This window comes from Thalia democratica, chromosome 8 (assembly GCF_965202585.1).
Source record: "Thalia democratica chromosome 8, ktThaDemo2.hap1.1, whole genome shotgun sequence".
Taxonomy (NCBI): Eukaryota; Metazoa; Chordata; class Thaliacea; order Salpida; family Salpidae; genus Thalia; species Thalia democratica.
Window position 1 is genome coordinate 6330016 of NC_139172.1, and position 17409 is coordinate 6347424.

The 17409-nt window shown below is 24.9% G+C and overlaps 1 protein-coding gene across 1 annotated transcript; it reads left to right on the top strand.

Annotated features, from left to right (window-relative positions):
• The first annotated feature begins 3273 nt into the window (after positions 1 to 3273).
• Positions 3274 to 13706, top strand: LOC145841884 (uncharacterized). Its single transcript, XM_082949177.1, has 12 exons — positions 3274 to 3515; positions 4044 to 4086; positions 4341 to 4456; positions 5889 to 6154; positions 6367 to 6420; positions 6826 to 6997; positions 9409 to 9552; positions 10275 to 10343; positions 10557 to 10705; positions 11377 to 11546; positions 12094 to 12160; positions 12668 to 13706. Exons 1-12 carry the CDS (start codon positions 3288 to 3290, stop codon positions 12942 to 12944), a joined length of 1755 nt encoding a protein of 584 aa, XP_082805303.1. The 5' UTR covers positions 3274 to 3287; the 3' UTR covers positions 12945 to 13706.
• Positions 13707 to 17409: the final 3703 nt, after the last annotated feature.

Sequence of the window (17409 nt, forward strand, 5' to 3'; positions counted from 1 at the left end):
AACCTGGAAAAAAATTTGAAAAAACAAGTGGCAACCCTGTTAAAACCAAATGAATATTTGCTTCTATTTAAGTAAAATTTTAAAAATATATAGTTGGCCTTTTTTTTTTGCTATATAATACTTTTTATAAAACATAGAAATTTTGAATACTGTTTAAGATACAGTCACTTTACTTGTACTATAAGTCTCTGATCAGAGTTAGCTTTTAACTGAATACTCAGGGACTTGAAATTTTGAAATTTAGTTAAAAGCATCTGAAAAGTTATACTTATAGAATAAATCTGGAAAAACCTGATGTTTAAGACTATGTAAGAAGTAGCTATTACAAAAGAAATAAATATTATAGATAATAAAAAAGTAGTTTACTTTTTACAGTTTTTTTATTGCTTATAATTTTTTATTGCATTACAGTCATGTACCATTATATTATGTTTTCAATATATTATCATTCAAGGTTTTTTTTCTTAAATTTATTCTTAAAAAAGAAAAGATAGATTTTACTTTTAAATAGAAGAAAATCAGAAAACCTTGAAAATGTTTCTATAAATCCAGTGTACAAAGAATAACTTATTAGTTAAGAATTTTATATAAATTTTGAAAAGTTTACTATTATTTCCTTCATTTCTTAAGCAATTAACCTCCAGTTTTCAGAATTGTAATCTTTGCAAAATAAAAAAGGTTTTAATTACAAAAAATATTTAGACAATCACTTTCTGACCAAAAAATATTCTTCTTTATTAAGTTGAGATTATACTGAAAAAAATTGACACTGATTTTTAAAACTATAGGAAACATTTTTAGTAAAACTTTTTTAAAAACTTTTTAGTTTATTCATTCAATAATGAACGTACTGAGCTCTCTAAATTTAAACCCTTATATTTAAAAAATTAACTAGAACTTAACTTCAGCAAAAAAAAAAAGTGTTAACTAACATGAAGATCTGTAAAATGAGATCAAGTAGTGAAAAAAAAGTCCTTAACTTATATAACCATGCAATGAAAAACCAAAAGTTTTCAGCCTAAAAAGCCATCGGTAAATCAATTTAGTTAAGGGCATAATAGGGGGTGTACTTTGTTTTTTACATGTTAATCTTATTTAGTGAATTTTATCCTAGCATGTTATAGTTACTAAAATAGATCAATATATTTAGTTTTTGATATATTAGCAATTAAGTTGTGAGTTAAATAGATTCTTTATAGAAGGCACAAACCAAAAACACAAAAGAGACTATTTCACTAAATTTATAGCTTCTCCTTCATTTTTAACAAGGTTAAAAAAAAAAATTACCAAGCCTATTTATTACTAATAATTAAAACTTTTTATTTTTATTTTTTTAATAATTTTTTTTTAAACCACAAATTATTATTTTTTGTGTTTTTGTTGTTATTATTTTTTAAATTCTAACATTGAAAGATTTTTTTATTTTACAAAAACTGATGAACTACAGCTTGCATTGGAATAGCACACATTTTAAATAGCAATTCAGTAATTTTTGTAATTTTAGTAAAAATACATTTTTATTGTAAGTTTTAATCTTTAAATAACATTGATTAAAATCAGTAAACTTAGATAAAAATTAAAAAACAAAATATAAGAAAAAAAATTGTCTTTTGCTTGACTAATATTATTTAAATTATCTTTCTTAAACATTGAAATACCAACAGCCAACAATCACAACACTCAAAACTTATTTAAATTAGATTAAATATATAAAGTAACCTTCATTATAAGTCAGCAATATTATAAATGAATTTATAAATTATAAATAAATATTTGTTTTTTTAGTTTCATCTTTTGCAGTCTTCTCATTCCAGAGGTTTTCTTTGTATTCTGCTGTTTTAGCATTAAAACATGCATTAATAGTTAAAACTATAAACAATTCTTAAAAAATTTAGTATTTATTTTAGTATCTTGTCTTAATATTGTTTCAGGCATTTTCATTACTCTCTCATTTGATCTTGATATAGTTAAAAATGAATATTTTTTAAATACTAAAAACTTTCTAACTTGTTTTAATAAACTGATTATATTTCTTAACTTTAGTTAATCAATTTTTGATTTTTTTTTTAAGTTTACTATAACACAAAAACTATTATATTTCAAAAAAAAACAACAAAGTTTTTATTTTATACTCATACTTTAATTTTATATTTTAAGTTGCAGAAATAGGGTAATTAAAACATTAATTCTCTTTTATGGTTCTGAATTTGTTGATTTTTACACAAAAGTGCACAAATTTTATCCTGAGTAATTTTTTTGTAGCTTATTAATTTAAAAAAAATAAAGTTTGTTAAAGTTTTTGACTAGTTTAAACTTTTTTATAATATTCAATATTGAATAATAACTGATATTTAAAAAAATTGTACAAATAACTAAATTATTAAAATGTTGAGTACATACTATTAAATTTAGATACCAAGTGACCTAAATTTACCCTAAAGTTATTTAATATGTAAATCTTATACATAATTGTGTAAGAAAAGTATTAAGAAAGTTCATTTCCTATATTAATTTTGATAGGTCTTTAAAGTAAAATTTTTAATTGATTTAATTATACTCAATTTGTATAGTATCAAACTAAACTACACAAACATTGAGAACATCTGTAAGTATATTTTGTGAATATTTATTTAGTATGTTTTTGACCTAATAATCTGCCCTGTGACTACACTTAAAAGTTTTTAAAAAAACATAAGTATTAGTTTTTTATTTCATAAAAATAAATTTAATCATGCTTAATGACAACTAGTCCTCTTTAAGATTATTTTGAAGCTAAAATTTAAGGCTGTTCATAACTAAGTTGAATAATTGTTATCCAACAAAAGTATTTACACAACAGATTTATATATAACTTAAATTTTTATAATTTTAGTAACTACAAGCTATTAGCTATAGTTGATATGAACGAAATTTTAAATAAGCTGTCATCATGGTCAATTTAAAAAACATTTATAATGTTACTAAGATTTTTTTATTTTTAAAGCAAGAAATGACAAAACTTGAGGATTTTTTTAAAACCTGTCTAGAAGAGTATTTACTGCAAATATAAACTTAGCTATATTGTAGTTATTTTTTAAGTTTTAGAATTATTATATAGTTTTTAAACTTTGCTAAAAGATTTGTAAAATTATACTATAGTTGTATTTTTTACCTACTTAGTTTGCTTTCTTTTTAACGAATGTATTAGATGTTCATTCTACCAGAATTTGATAAATTTACTTAAACAGGTTAAACTAATAAACAGCGTTTAAGTTTTTAAAGCATTTAGTTGCACTTTAACTTAAAAAATGTCAAGAGACGTGCACCTCATAAATCCAAATGAAGTCGGCAAGCTGACAAAAGTTCCAGTTGTTTCAGCAACTAGCAGCTCAATAAAACAGTTCAATTTGAAAGATGGCAAAACTGAAGATAAAGTGAATGGCACTTCCTCACTTCCCCTTCGCTTTGTGAAGAAAATGGATTCTAAACTGCCATCAAATCAGACCAGGAATATAATACAATTTGTTAAAACTGACGTAAGTGGTTCATTTAATGCTGTAATATATAGAATTACACATTAAACATTTTCTTGCATTCTTTAAGAACTTGAAGATAAAACAATGTAAATTGAATTTTAAAAGTTGAGTTGTTTTGTTAGGCCCACTATTAAATATATAATTTTGTATTATAATGTTTTTATATTGTATCAACAAATTTTTCTATACTTACTTTTTATTTGTTAAAAAAAATTGTTGATGTTTGCAAACAAAACTGGTTTTGTTTACAATAATTTTTTTATGAATAGAGTGATCCAATTTAAAACTTTCAAGTAGAAAATACTCTCAAAGTTTTACATTATACTGTAAGTATTAGTTATATATTGTCAACTAAAAAAATAGTCATACTCAATATTATTTTAAATTGCTGTAAAAAAATTAATTCCAATAAACTTATGTTCTTTAAAGCTAATAAAAGCATAACAATTAGTTTTGTAACATATAGAAGTATAATAATAACTAAATTTGTTATAACTTTATTTTATAAAGTATTTAAAATTTTTACAGGGTTCTCAACCAAGTATTATTCAAATAAGCCCAGTTAAAAAACGTGAGTTTAAGTCTTTTTTATTAATTGTACCGTGAACTGTTGCTTACACAGTGTTTTTGACAGAAAAAGTTTTGATATTAGTTACGGTTTTAATTGAAATAAAAATTCTGTTTAAAAGCTTGATTATAAAAATTAAATTATTTGTATAAAATTTTATTTGCTTATTGTAGAAAAGTATTGTAAAGTTACCTCCCAGACAGTTAATACATTTGAATGTTTTTTTTTGTGGTAACATTTTAATTTCTTCCTTTTAGAAAACAATTTTATCGAGATACAACAAAGATTACCAAATGCAAAAAATCTTAAATTTGGGGAAAAAGTGAAATTACCAAAAAATACTTCAATTTTTCCTTCAATGAATAATTATTCAGTAAGTATTTTGCTTGTTCAAAACTTTTTAAAAGGTTTTTTTTTTAAATATTTTATGACACCGACAAAACAAATTATGTTAGAAGTTTGTAAAAAGTCCGTAATTAACTGCACTGGTTGCTATTAGTATAAGTAGCATGAGAATACCTTGATTCGACAAAAAATATATTGAATATAGATTGGTTTTAAAAATTGTTTTACTTATAAAAAAAGTTAAATAGTTTTATGCTTACCATGCATTATCTTTGTTTATTATTGTGCTAGTACTTAAGTGTAATGATAATAATATCAGTAATTTTTATAGCAAATAAGAACTACGAAACTACAATTTCACTATTTTTTAGTGCTTTGAGATTATATTTAGAACAAGCAACTTTTTTTAATGCAAAGATGTGGACTTTTTATTTTTACAACCTGCTAGTTGAAAAAAAATACTGTTTATTTCATTCTCATAAAATAAAAAGCTGATATTTTTATTTTGTTTTTTCTAAACAAAGGTAAACAACTTAATGCTAGACTGGTTATCATATTTATCAAACCTTTTGTGTTATTAAAAGTAAAACAAAGGTTTTCTAAACAAAAAAATATACTTACATTTTAATAAAAACTTTAAAAATGTTAAGTGTTTTCATAGTTTAGAATTTTTGATATATTATATTTTAAAGTTTAAAAATTTTAAGTATTCTGATCATAAAAGAAAAAAAAGGTATGTTGTTTTCAACTATGAAACTTTTAATGAGCTTCTTTACTTGTTAATTTTTAACTTTACTTTGGCCATCTAACAGTTTTACTTTTTTTTTAAAGTAATACATTAATAGTTCAGCTTAAATTGTTTATTCCTTGAAAGCTAAAAAAAATAAAACTTTATTAATGTTATATCTAACATAACTTTTTAATTAATTTTAATAAGTTTTCTATAAGTTTGACATAGCAATAACAGAAAAAAGATATCTAAAGGGTTTAAATCTAAAATCGTGTATTTAAAATGTTATGTACATTATGTACTCATATGTTTTTGACTTAAAAAACAGCTGTCCACCAAAATAGTCCTTGTTTTTAGATTAATATATTTAATAAAAAATCACTACTACTAAATTTGTTTACAAATGTTAATTGAAAAAATAATTAACCTAAAACTAAAAGCTAAATATATCTCTAAAGAGCTATTACAAAATCTTAGCAAGTTTGTTTCTAAAACTACAATTTTAGTTGAATAAATTCGTGTTGACTTGTTGTTTGAAAATATTCCGAGTAATCGTAGTTTTATAAGTAAAGGCAGTTTTAATAGTAATTTTTTGTATGAGTTAGACCGTATAAGTGTATCTACAAAAGTAATACCTTTGTTAAATTAAGACTCCGTCCATTAGTGATATAAATCAAATTGTATATCAAACAGTGTAATTTCCAGTATTTCATCGAATTGTCAAAAACAGGGCAAACCGACGCCGACGATAATGATCGCGTCGCCGAAGCAGCAGAACTCCCAGTTCAAGCAGAAGCCCATCCAGGCGTCGCCGAAGCAGCCGCAAGCCTTGTTCGTTCCAAACAGCCAGCTCAACACCAACCAGTACACCAGCTTCAACATGAAGAACAACCAGCACCCGTCGATGGTGGTCCACACCCCCAGCAACCACTTCCCGCAAACTTCCCCTCTCCGGCCCACCCCCTACAAACCTTCGCCCAGGTGGAACGCTGCCAGGTAATAAAAAAAAATTAATATTTTTTACCATTAAAATTTGTATGATCGAGTGTAATTTTTTTATTTGGCAAAATATGTTTTTGTAAATAGTTTCACAAATTAAAAACTTTCAAAAACGTACCTTTATTTTTTGTAATAATGATTTTAAAAATAAAAATATTGTTTGTATGATACTACAATAAACTTATTAAAAGTATCTTTTGTCTTTTCAGTCCAAATAGAAACAAACGACCTTCTTCTGTGAACAATCTTCAAATGGTAGAAAGGTGAAGTTTTGTAGATATTTTTTTAGTTATTTGATTTTACACTTTTTAAGACTTTTTTGTTTTATTTTTACTAATTAATAATTTGAGTTATTAATTCTATTCTATCTATGTACACAGAAGTTGTCTTATAACAGTATAAAAGCATTAGTTAAAATAAAATTTAAATAATTCAACTTATGGAATGTCATTTAAAAAACAATTTTTTTTTCAATTAATTTTAACAACATCAAATTGATATTATTCGTCAAATATAGACATTGAAAAAAGTGATTATTTCAGCAAATATATTCAGATATAACTCTATCAAAAGCATTTTATAAAAAGTAACAAGTCAGCTTAATGGAAACCAATACTTACATTAAAACTATTCGTTGAATACATCTTTTATATTAAACTTCATTCCAGCAAGCGCAGAAGAACGCCCATCAACGGTGAGAAATCGGGGAAGGGTTTGAGGCACTTCGCGCAGCTGGTATGCGAGAAAGTCAAGCAGAAGGTGACGACCACGTACAACGAGGTTGCAGACGAACTCGTGTCAGATTACGCTGAGAGGCAGAAACTACACAATCCTGAACAAGTTGGTTGATTGGTTGTTCTATCCAATATATAAATTTTTGTGTATTGCTAAAATAAGAGTTGTAGCACTACTTTGAAATGACTAATGAGTACTAGTTGGATGAGTACGTAGTAAACTTAAGCTTTAGAGACATATAGTTTTTATTTAAGCATATTAGTATATATATCATAGTTATTGAACTTACAATAACTCTTTATCAACCTATTAAATAAATAGATAAAGTATTGAAAATGACGATAAAAATGAATAGTTAAGTAGCGTCTATAAAAAACTAGTTATGCACAGTTTTCAATGTTTTTTCTTATTTCAATTAGTTATTTTATCCAATGTCTAGTAAGTTTGTTTACATTAACTATTTTTAGTTCTTGTTTGATTTAATTATATTTTAAGTTTGTGTATTTTGTTTAAAAAATACTTTCTGTTTAAAAGGTTTACTTCATGTTATTGGTTTTTCTTAAACCTTATGTAAAAGCGAAATATCTCTTATTTTTAAATTGATTTTAATTTTTTTTTGTAGCATAACCACCACGCCTTTAACAATTATATAAGCAGTTTTAGATAGCTACGATAGAAATAATTCTACTTGTTTGATCATTAAAAAGTTGGTGCAAATGAAAGAAAATTAAAGTTTAAGTGACGTTTTCAAGTTGCAAATTAAAATAATTAATTTCTATTATCTTGCATTATTTGAACCTCCGGTTTAAACTTGTTACTTACTTGTTTTTATCCATTAATAGCTTTTTTAATTCACTTTGCCCTTATTAGTTTAAAAAACATATTTTACTTTAATGGTAATAAACTGAATAAATCGTAATATTCAGTCAGCATAATACTTTATTGAAAAAAAATATTATAAACATTTAGGTAAACTATTAAATTTTCATCCTTATAATGTTTTACATAGACTTTTCATCTTATTTTTTGATTTTTTTAGAAAAAGAGACTTCAATTTTGAAATTTTCAAAGTTTTAGAGGATCAAAAAAAAATTCTTTAACGTTTGATATTTTTTATTTTTTGTCAGAAGAACAAACATGAGTATTTTTATACTTTACTAAATAGGTTTATATAAAACGTAAAACTCTATCTAGGTGGGTTCAACTCACTATTTTAACGACTTATTTTAGTCTACTCACACTTAGCAGATATATTTCTTTAAATTAATGTTTTGATTGTTACATTAAAAAATAAAGAAATAGCTCTTATTCAGTTGAAATAAAGTATTTTACAGTAGTTTTAAAATTATTCAACTTTTGTGTTTATTTTTAAATTTTATAGTATTAAAAACTTTCTAAAATAATTTATGTCTATTTTTTTGTGTAATTTTCAATGTAATATTAGTTGGAAATTTAAAAACAAGGTTTTACTGAACTTATTTGATTAGTTTGAATATTTTATTGTACTTATTTTTTTTTTATAATTGTGTTTTTATCATCATGATATTAAGCTCTTTTAGTATATAATTGAAGTAAAATTAAGTTATAAAATTAAATTATATTTTGTATTATATTTACAATTATAGTGTGGATTGAGTGCGAAATATAATAAACAAATAAGTTTAATTGTGTTTACATTTTCTAAGTAAAATTAAGTATTTTAACCATATCATTACTAAAACCTATGCAAGATGAATTGAATTTAAATTTTAATAAATGATATTATTTGTATGTAAGACACTATTAAAATGATAGAGTTACATAGAAATATTTTGACACCAATCAGATTTAAAACTAAATTAATTAATATAAAACTGTAAAAGGCTCAGTAGTCAGTACACTAGTTTTTCTGTGAGGCACTTATGTAAGTGGACTCAAAGTTGTTGTCACGACAACTACTCGGCTACTGTATTGTTTTCAGCAACGTATTTTGCACAAAACAAAAACTTTTCTAAGTAGTTATAAAACTAGCAAGATTTCAATCTTAAAAGTTTTCCTGTGTAATATTTATAATAGCTTTTGAAATATCAAAACTATCCAATTTTCTTTCCTTAGAAAAACTTGTAATTAATGTTTGTTTACACTACTTGACCTATTTAAAAATCTTACCTAATATATTAATTTCAAGTGTTTTTGACGATTTGTAGTTCACCTAGTATCATGCTATTTTCGATACTCCTAGTTTAATTTTTTTGTATGTGTAATATTTATCATTTAATTGCATTTTTTTTCATGAGATTAGTAGTTTAACTTTTGTATATTCAAAGTACAATATATATGCCTTTTGTTAGATTATTTGGTCAAACAATACAACAAACTTTGAAATAATTTTTTTTTAATACATTTCAAAGAAAGTCTGTGTATCTTCAGTTATTAAAAAATGTTATAATACTTGATCAAACAAAACAACAATCTTTGTTATGAAATACTTCAGAAAATACATTGAAAGCCTGTGTAAAATTATACAAATATTACAGAACTACGATCAGAAGAACATCAGGCGTCGTGTGTACGATGCGCTGAACGTGTTGATGGCGATGAACATCATTTACAAGGACAAAAAGGACATCCACTGGGTCGGACTGCCCACCAATTCGGCTCAAGAAGTTCAAGCTTTGCAGGTAAATGTTAAATCTTCGGTAAATAAAACTGATTTTTTAACTTTTTAGTTTATTTTTGCTGTTCATGGTATTTAAAAATTTTAAGACACTTGCTTTTAGTAAAATTAGTGTAAAAGCAGGGTTGCTACAAAGTCAGGAAAAGAAAACAAATACAAAAGTCAGGAAAAATGGGGGTTTTTGAAAAAAAGTCAGGAAATTTGATATAAACATGCTCTTAATAGGAAAGTTTGTCATCAATAAAAACTCCATTTTCTTATGTTTTTCTAGAGATTTTGACTGATGAGAACAGGTAGGAATACTACTTCAAAGCTCTTTTTTTAGAATAAACTTAGAGTCACTGAATCTTTTATCTGAAGCTATATAAAGTTTTTTAAATTGAGCAGTGTTATATTAGCTGATTCAAAAGTGATTGAATAATGTTAATGTTTTTGTAAAAAAATTTGCTTTTGCAATTTTACTTGAGTTGAATTTTTAGAACGAATTAAAATATTTTTTTAATATATTTTTAAATTGATTTTAACTAAGAATTAGATTTGGAAAAGTCATAGTTTTTTTAGCTCAAGCTGTGGCAACCCTGTATGAGTATTTAAGGCTTATATTTATTTTTATTTTACTTTGAAAAGTTAATGTTGAACAACTATTAATACTGATTATACCATAAAAATTCCAAAAAAAAACCACTTAGATATATATTTGTTAAATTTAGTTGTGTTTATCAACAGAGTGAAAAAATAAGAAGAGAACAAAGCATTGCAAAGAAAACAAACCAACTACAAGAGCTAATAATACAAGTTAGAAACTTTATAAACTAGTCCTTCATGTTTTAATGATCTTTTCTTTCATTTTATCAAGACTTGAAAGTTACAATGACTATGATATTTAGTTAACAGATAAGACTTAGCATGAACGCGACAAAAATTTTTCATTACCTAAGTCATTTGTTCAAAAATTATTTAACACACAGTTCTCTTTTCAAACTAAAAGTTAATTTAATCCAAACACAGCAAATAGCGTTCAGGAGCCTGGTGGAACGAAACAAGAAATTGGAGGATGTTAGCGGCCCGCCTAACGACAATTCTTCCATACAACTACCCTTTATAATTGTCAATACGAGCAAGAAAACTGTCATCGACTGCTCCATATCTAATGACAAGTTGGTTGTTAATTTTTATTTTGTGATTTAGGGTTCACGGATTCGAAGTAGCGTGCCGACCACTGGTTTAAAGTACAACAGTTTTTAAATACCTTTATCAAAAGTAAGTTTTATACATTAAAAAATATTGTACTGGTAAAAAACGTTAAAATAAATAAAATATTTAGAATTATATTTAGTTTAATTGGTCTCAAACAGAAGGTTTGTATTTAACTAATCATCAATAAGCATTTCTAACATCTTAAATTTATATTTTAAGAACTGTAATTGTATTAAAGTTATAAAAGCGCATTCAGGTTATCTATAAACTATAAAAAATATATAAATACCAAATATAAAATTATGCTTGCAATTCTTAAAAAGTTATCAAGTATTCGAAAGAGAATTTTATTTGAAGAACTCTTGTTAGTGTAGTTTGTAAGTTTTTTAATTTTATTTAATAGTCAAAAAATACAGTTACTTTAAAAAAAAAGACATTTTAAAAATTACTTCAAGAAATATGATAGATTTGTAATTTACATAAATTTTAGTGTTATGTTTTAATAATAAACAAAATAAAACAGTTAAATAAATGTTTTTATCAATTTAGTTTTAGGTTATAATTTAAATTCATCTAATATATATATTAAAAATTTTTAGGCTAATATAAATGACACTATCATACAATGCAGGTACGAGTATTTGTTCAATTTCAACAACACGTTTGAAATACACGATGATATAGAAGTGCTGAAACGAATGGGGATGGCGTACAACTTGGATTCACCTTCCAAATGCTCAGTTGAAGATTTGAAGCAGGCCGTCAAGCTCGTACCATCCAACCTAAAACCTTATCTTGAAGGTTTTTTTTTGAATATTTTTTTGTTGAAACTAGTCACATATTTCACGACAGAACTTATAAATGATAAATCTTGAATATCTTGAAGGTTTTAATGTCTTTGATAGATGATATTTTTACTGTTTTGAGTATTTTTCTTGTTGAAACTAATCACATGTTTTAAGTTCATGACAGAATTTATAGTTGTTAAAGTTACAACAAAACCTTTATTTTTAACAATAGTTAAATCCATGGTTTTATTTTTTAATAATATAAAAATTTGCTCCTCTAAAAAGTAGGTTCTTAAATATTTTATACAATTAGACAGAAGTATGACGTACCAATTGTTTAACAATGGCATTTCAATATATCTTTAAAAAATCCTAGTTTTGAAATTTATATATAAACTATGTTGCTGATTTTATAACATGAAAAAGTAAAGGAACATTTCGTTCAGACAAATAAAACTTCTCTACACACGTGAAAATATTGTTATGTTATAATTTATTTTAAATAAATATAAGTGTCTTGCTCAAGACTCTTTTTATCGAAATTCTTTTTTATACTGCAGGAATGGCTGGTTTTCGAATTCCGGATCCAATTCCAGAAAATGGACAAGCATTTCCTAATAGATTCAGGTTTGGCTAAAATAATATTTATTTTGTTACTTACATAATCCAAAATAAGGACCGATTATTTTCATTTCAGCATAATATGATATAATCAGTACGGTTCAGTTTTTTTTTAACTAATTTTCAATTTTTACTTAAAACAAGCTTGAGAAAATTTTAGTATAAGTAAAAGAAAGTATTATTTGAGCTTACGTACGTGAATAGATAACTTGAAATTTTTAAGTTAAATTTGAATATTAAGTTTTGGAAATTGTTTTAATACGAGTTTATTGTCACAATTTTTTAAACGAATTTTTATTTTAGCTTAACATTTGGATGATGATCACACATATAATTTATTTATTTTTTTTTTATTATCAAATTGTGCAAAGCAGTTTGATTGATTTTATTTATATTTCAGCACGTGACAAAATGGCAAATGTCTACAAGTTTGTCAATAAAAATTGTTAATCTAAACATTCAATTTAAATAAACTAATATTTCAGCATAAAACTAAATAAGTAAAATTTTCAGGTCGGAGAAAGAAGAGCAGGCGGTGAAGCGAGAAACTTACAGTGACGTCACACCCAAGTTGGACGCGACCGACCGCGAAGTTGCCATGGTGACCACCAACGTCATGCAACGTCACGTGTCTTCCAGGTCCTCATCCGCCATGACGTCACTCAATGACGTCATGGACGACGGGTCGACTATGACGTCATCGATCTCCATGTCGTCAGAGGAATCGTTGCCGGGCAACCAAGGTGTGGCCAGCCCCAACGAGGTCGGAGAGGAAAACAAAATTGCATGATTTAAAAAAAAATAAGAGCAAATTAACTGTAGTTTTAATTGAAAAAACAAAGAAAAATTTTTTAATAGTTTTATTTCCAACGAGAACTTGAAACTATTAAGTGTGTGTGTTTTAATTTTTGCTTATGTTTAAAATGTAGTTTTGAAAAATATTTGCCGTTTTTAACTAGTAATTATAAAAAATAAAAAATATTCTCTGTTTAAATCTAATTAACAAAGTTAAACTTTAAGTAAGTCTTCAACTTTTCAATTCTTTAACTCAAACAGTAAATGTAGTTAAGTGTAACAAAAATGATTTGAAATACTGACAAGTATTTAAGCAAAGTATTATTTTCCGCTAGGGGGTGTGAGTTTTTTTTGTGTTCAGTTTGTATTCGCGCGCTATTATATGAGAGTTTTTTTTTTCTTCTCGCGTTTTCCTCGCTATTATACTCAGGATTTTAAACTTTTGAATTGTGTGCACGTTTTAATATTATTGCGCAGTTAGACATTTCATGCTTTAGAAGATCAAAATGTAAGAAGTATATTTTAAGTTTAGTTTTACTAATTGCGATTTTTTTACTGTTTAAGTGTGGTATTAGATTAATGCTAATAATAACAAGTTAATTCCACTAATCAAAAAATAAGAATTTCCTAGTAACGTTATACAATTAGTTTTCACTGATATATAATAAATAACTTTTATAAAGTTTATAATTGAATTCCTTAAAGTTTTCTTTCTTTTTTTTTTTGAGATAATTTAGGTTTTTTTTAAAGTCCCGATTCTAAAATACTTCGATATTGTGTAAAGTGCTTAAACTTTTAAACTATTATATACTCTAGTGCCTATTTCTATTTGAATAAATTTGATTAAACTTATACTTCTTTCTTTTATAAATCTATTTTTATTAAATAAAACATTAATAAAGTTTTTTAAGTGCAAAAAAAAAATGTTGGTATTTAACAGTTGAAAGTTTATTGGTTTATAAAACCTTTAATATTTGCTTGAATACATTTTTAAGCAAATCTAATTTCTACAGTGTTTTAAATGTTACTTAATTGTGTAGTCTAGCATTGCTACAATTACATTTTTGTGGTGTTTTGTTGCCGCAAATATTCTTTGTAAGTAACTACAAACAATTGAGCTTTTTATAGGCTTAATTAAACCTTTTAAAAAGAAATTTGTAAGCAAATTACTAAACTTAACGGAAAAAATTCGAAGATAGTTAAGCTACATATATATAAAATTTATGTTAAACTGCAGAAAATCATTGCATTGTTAAAAAGCTAATATTTTTTACAACATTTGATGAGATTGTTGCAAATAAGATTATAATTAATAAGCTGTAATAAACTCCCTTGAGAATATTTAAACAATTATAAGTTTTCGTTTTATGCTTGTTCTTATATTTATTTGAGTAAACTATTTCTGATTAGTTACTTTCGGTCATCAACTATTTTCTGCTTTAAAAAATAGATATAAATTTATTTTAAACAAGACAAAAAGAGTTTTTTGTTTTACAAGTTTGGAAAGCTAATTCATACATAGAAACAAATTAAAACTTTACGAACTAAAACTAATCAGACTTAAAAATTAAATAAGTTGGTATAATTCTTTGGTTTATAAGTATAGTAAAAATATTAATTTACAATCTTGGTCAACTAATATATTTCAACAATAATCAATTATTCGGACTTACTCAAAACTATCGTTCCTACATTTTAAATAACTTAACTTATATAACAAACAGCTTAAACTATTATAAAACTAGCTTCTTTTACTAAGAATATTAATAACATGAAACAGTTTTAATGTTTTTATCTTTTTTAAACTATGCTTCTTCTATATAAAGTATTATACATTAAAATGTTTATAAAGTTTTTTTCATTTTTTTTTAAATGCTATTGCTAAGTTTAATAAAGCAATAACTTTTAAGCACTGTGCGAAAGGTTAACTTTTATAAGAATCGGTCAATCAAAAAAAAACTCTTTGCGTACATTAAGAAGCAGCATTATCGCAAAAAAAACTTTTGTTATAAAAAATCTTCAGCTGTTGCTTTAAAAAATAAGACAAAAAATCTGCCTGGTTGGATTTAACTCGATATTTCAAACCTTGACCTATAATTTACTTATAAAATTTGATTTCCTTAGTTACTGGCTACTATTTTGAATTTATTACTTACATATTTATTGAAGTAAAAATCGCATACGAACTTCGATTTTACCTCATTAAATAACAGAATATAAATAATATACCAGGAAACCGTAAAGATAAGTAATCCCTAAAGCTTAGAAATTGGTTTGAAACATGAAAACAGAAGTGATTTTTGTTTCGTTATCAAAATTAAATAGTTTACATAAACAAATAATCGAAATTTTAGTTTAAAAATTGTAGAATAAAAAGTCAAACTTATAGAAAGGTTATCGCATATTTTCTGGATAAATTTGAAACCTATTACATGCATAGGTGCAATGTTTAGATGTTATGTTGTTCTGTTTTTAGAATAGTTAAGAACAGAGTTTTCTTTTTAAGCAATTTTAACAAATCAGGGAATAGAGTATGTTTGAATATAAATTGCAAAATTAGGGTCAAATTTAAAGATTTTTTCCACAAATGTTACCAAAACATAATCTTAGTATTCTACTTTCATTTCCTTAGGACACATTACAAAAACAAACATTTTTTTTAGTTAAACTAATACAGTTTTATAGTTTATTGAACGACAGAAAAAAAGACGCTCAAAGTATTTGGTTCTAGGACCTGGTGCACAAAGAACCTTTTGGTTATCGAGTCGCAAACCACGGATACCTTTTAACGTCTTTTCCAGGACTAAATCATTATAAAAGTTTTTAACAAAATAAATGAACAACTAGGTTCCACTTTAGCTAATATTCTTATGGAATATATTGACCACAAAGTAATACCTAAACTCATAACCAAGTATACTAACATTTAAGTTAAGTTAGGTATATAAGGTATATAAATGATACTATATAACAAAACTAGCTTCTTTTACTAAAAATTATTTGTAATTATTTGAAACAGTTTCAATCTTTTTTAAACTATGCTTGTTTCTAAATAAAATGAACGATTTGAAGTTTGTTACATACTTTTTTAAATGCTTCTGCTAAGTTTAAAAACTCTACAGCATAAGAGCTTTTGAGCACCATCAAAAATTTATTTTGTAATGATAAAGTAAACCAAAAATAATCTTCGTGTTCCACAGAATAAAAAATTTTACTATAAATTAACATAACAGTTTATTTATAAAAAATGAATAAAGTATATAGTGGCTTACACACCATTAAAAAAATAATTTTGTAAACTTTTATCAAAAAAAGCTTTAGCTGCTACTATTTAGCTAAAAGCCAAAAAAAAAATCAGCTTGGTTTGTAAATTAAACCCGATATTTACAATGTATAACTATTGACCTATAATTTACTTGAAAACTTTGATTTCCTGAGTTATTGGCTACTATTTTTAATTTATTACATATTTATTGAAGTCATGCTCAAAATCGCATACAAACTTCGAAAATATCAGTAAATAACAGAGTATAAATAAAATGAAAACCAAGAAACTGTTAAGAGTAATAATCCCATAAGCTTAGAAATGATTTTTACTCACAAAAAAACTAATTTTTAAGTCGTAATAGAAATAAAATAATTTAAAGATAATCGGTTTTTTTTTTTAATTTTTAATATGAATTAAAAAAAAAAAAAAAACTATCACACAATTTTACGTACATTTAAAACATGTTACAATCGTTAGTGCAATGTTTCGATTTTTTGTAAGTCTGTTGTAGAATAGTAAAAACAGTGTTGTCCTTTCAAGTAGTTTTAACATATAATTGGGAAATATATGTCTAAATATAAAATTGCAAAATTTGGTTAAAACTAAACTTTAATAATGTAACTAAACTGCAAAAATGTTGCCAAAATATTAGCTTAGTATAATCTTTTTATTTCCTCGTTTTTAACACGTTCAAAAAGAAATTTTACTTAATTAAACTAATAAAGCATTATATCTTTATTTTACAAAATTGATCAAGAACTAGGTTCCACTTTAGCTAATATTGTTGTTGGATATATTGAACACAAAGTAATACCTAAACTCATAACTAAAAATTCTAACATTTCATTTGAGAAATATAAATTTTTGCTTCATGTATGTTTAGTTATAACAACTAATAAAAAGAAAAAATCACTTATATTCGAACGACTAAATTAAGTACACAACTACATAAAGTTCACTAAAGAATGTGAAGCAATCAATCAGTTAGCTTTCCTTGGTGTTTTAGTCAAAAAGAGAAGGATAAATTAAAACAAAATTTACAGAAAACTAACTTTTACAAACATTAACTTAAACCTCATTACCTTTATAGCAAGCGAGGAAAAGTTAGTTTCATTAACATTTTATACAGTATAGCACACAAAATTTATTAAACATAGTTTTTAATTGACGAATAAAACAATATAAAAGTAAT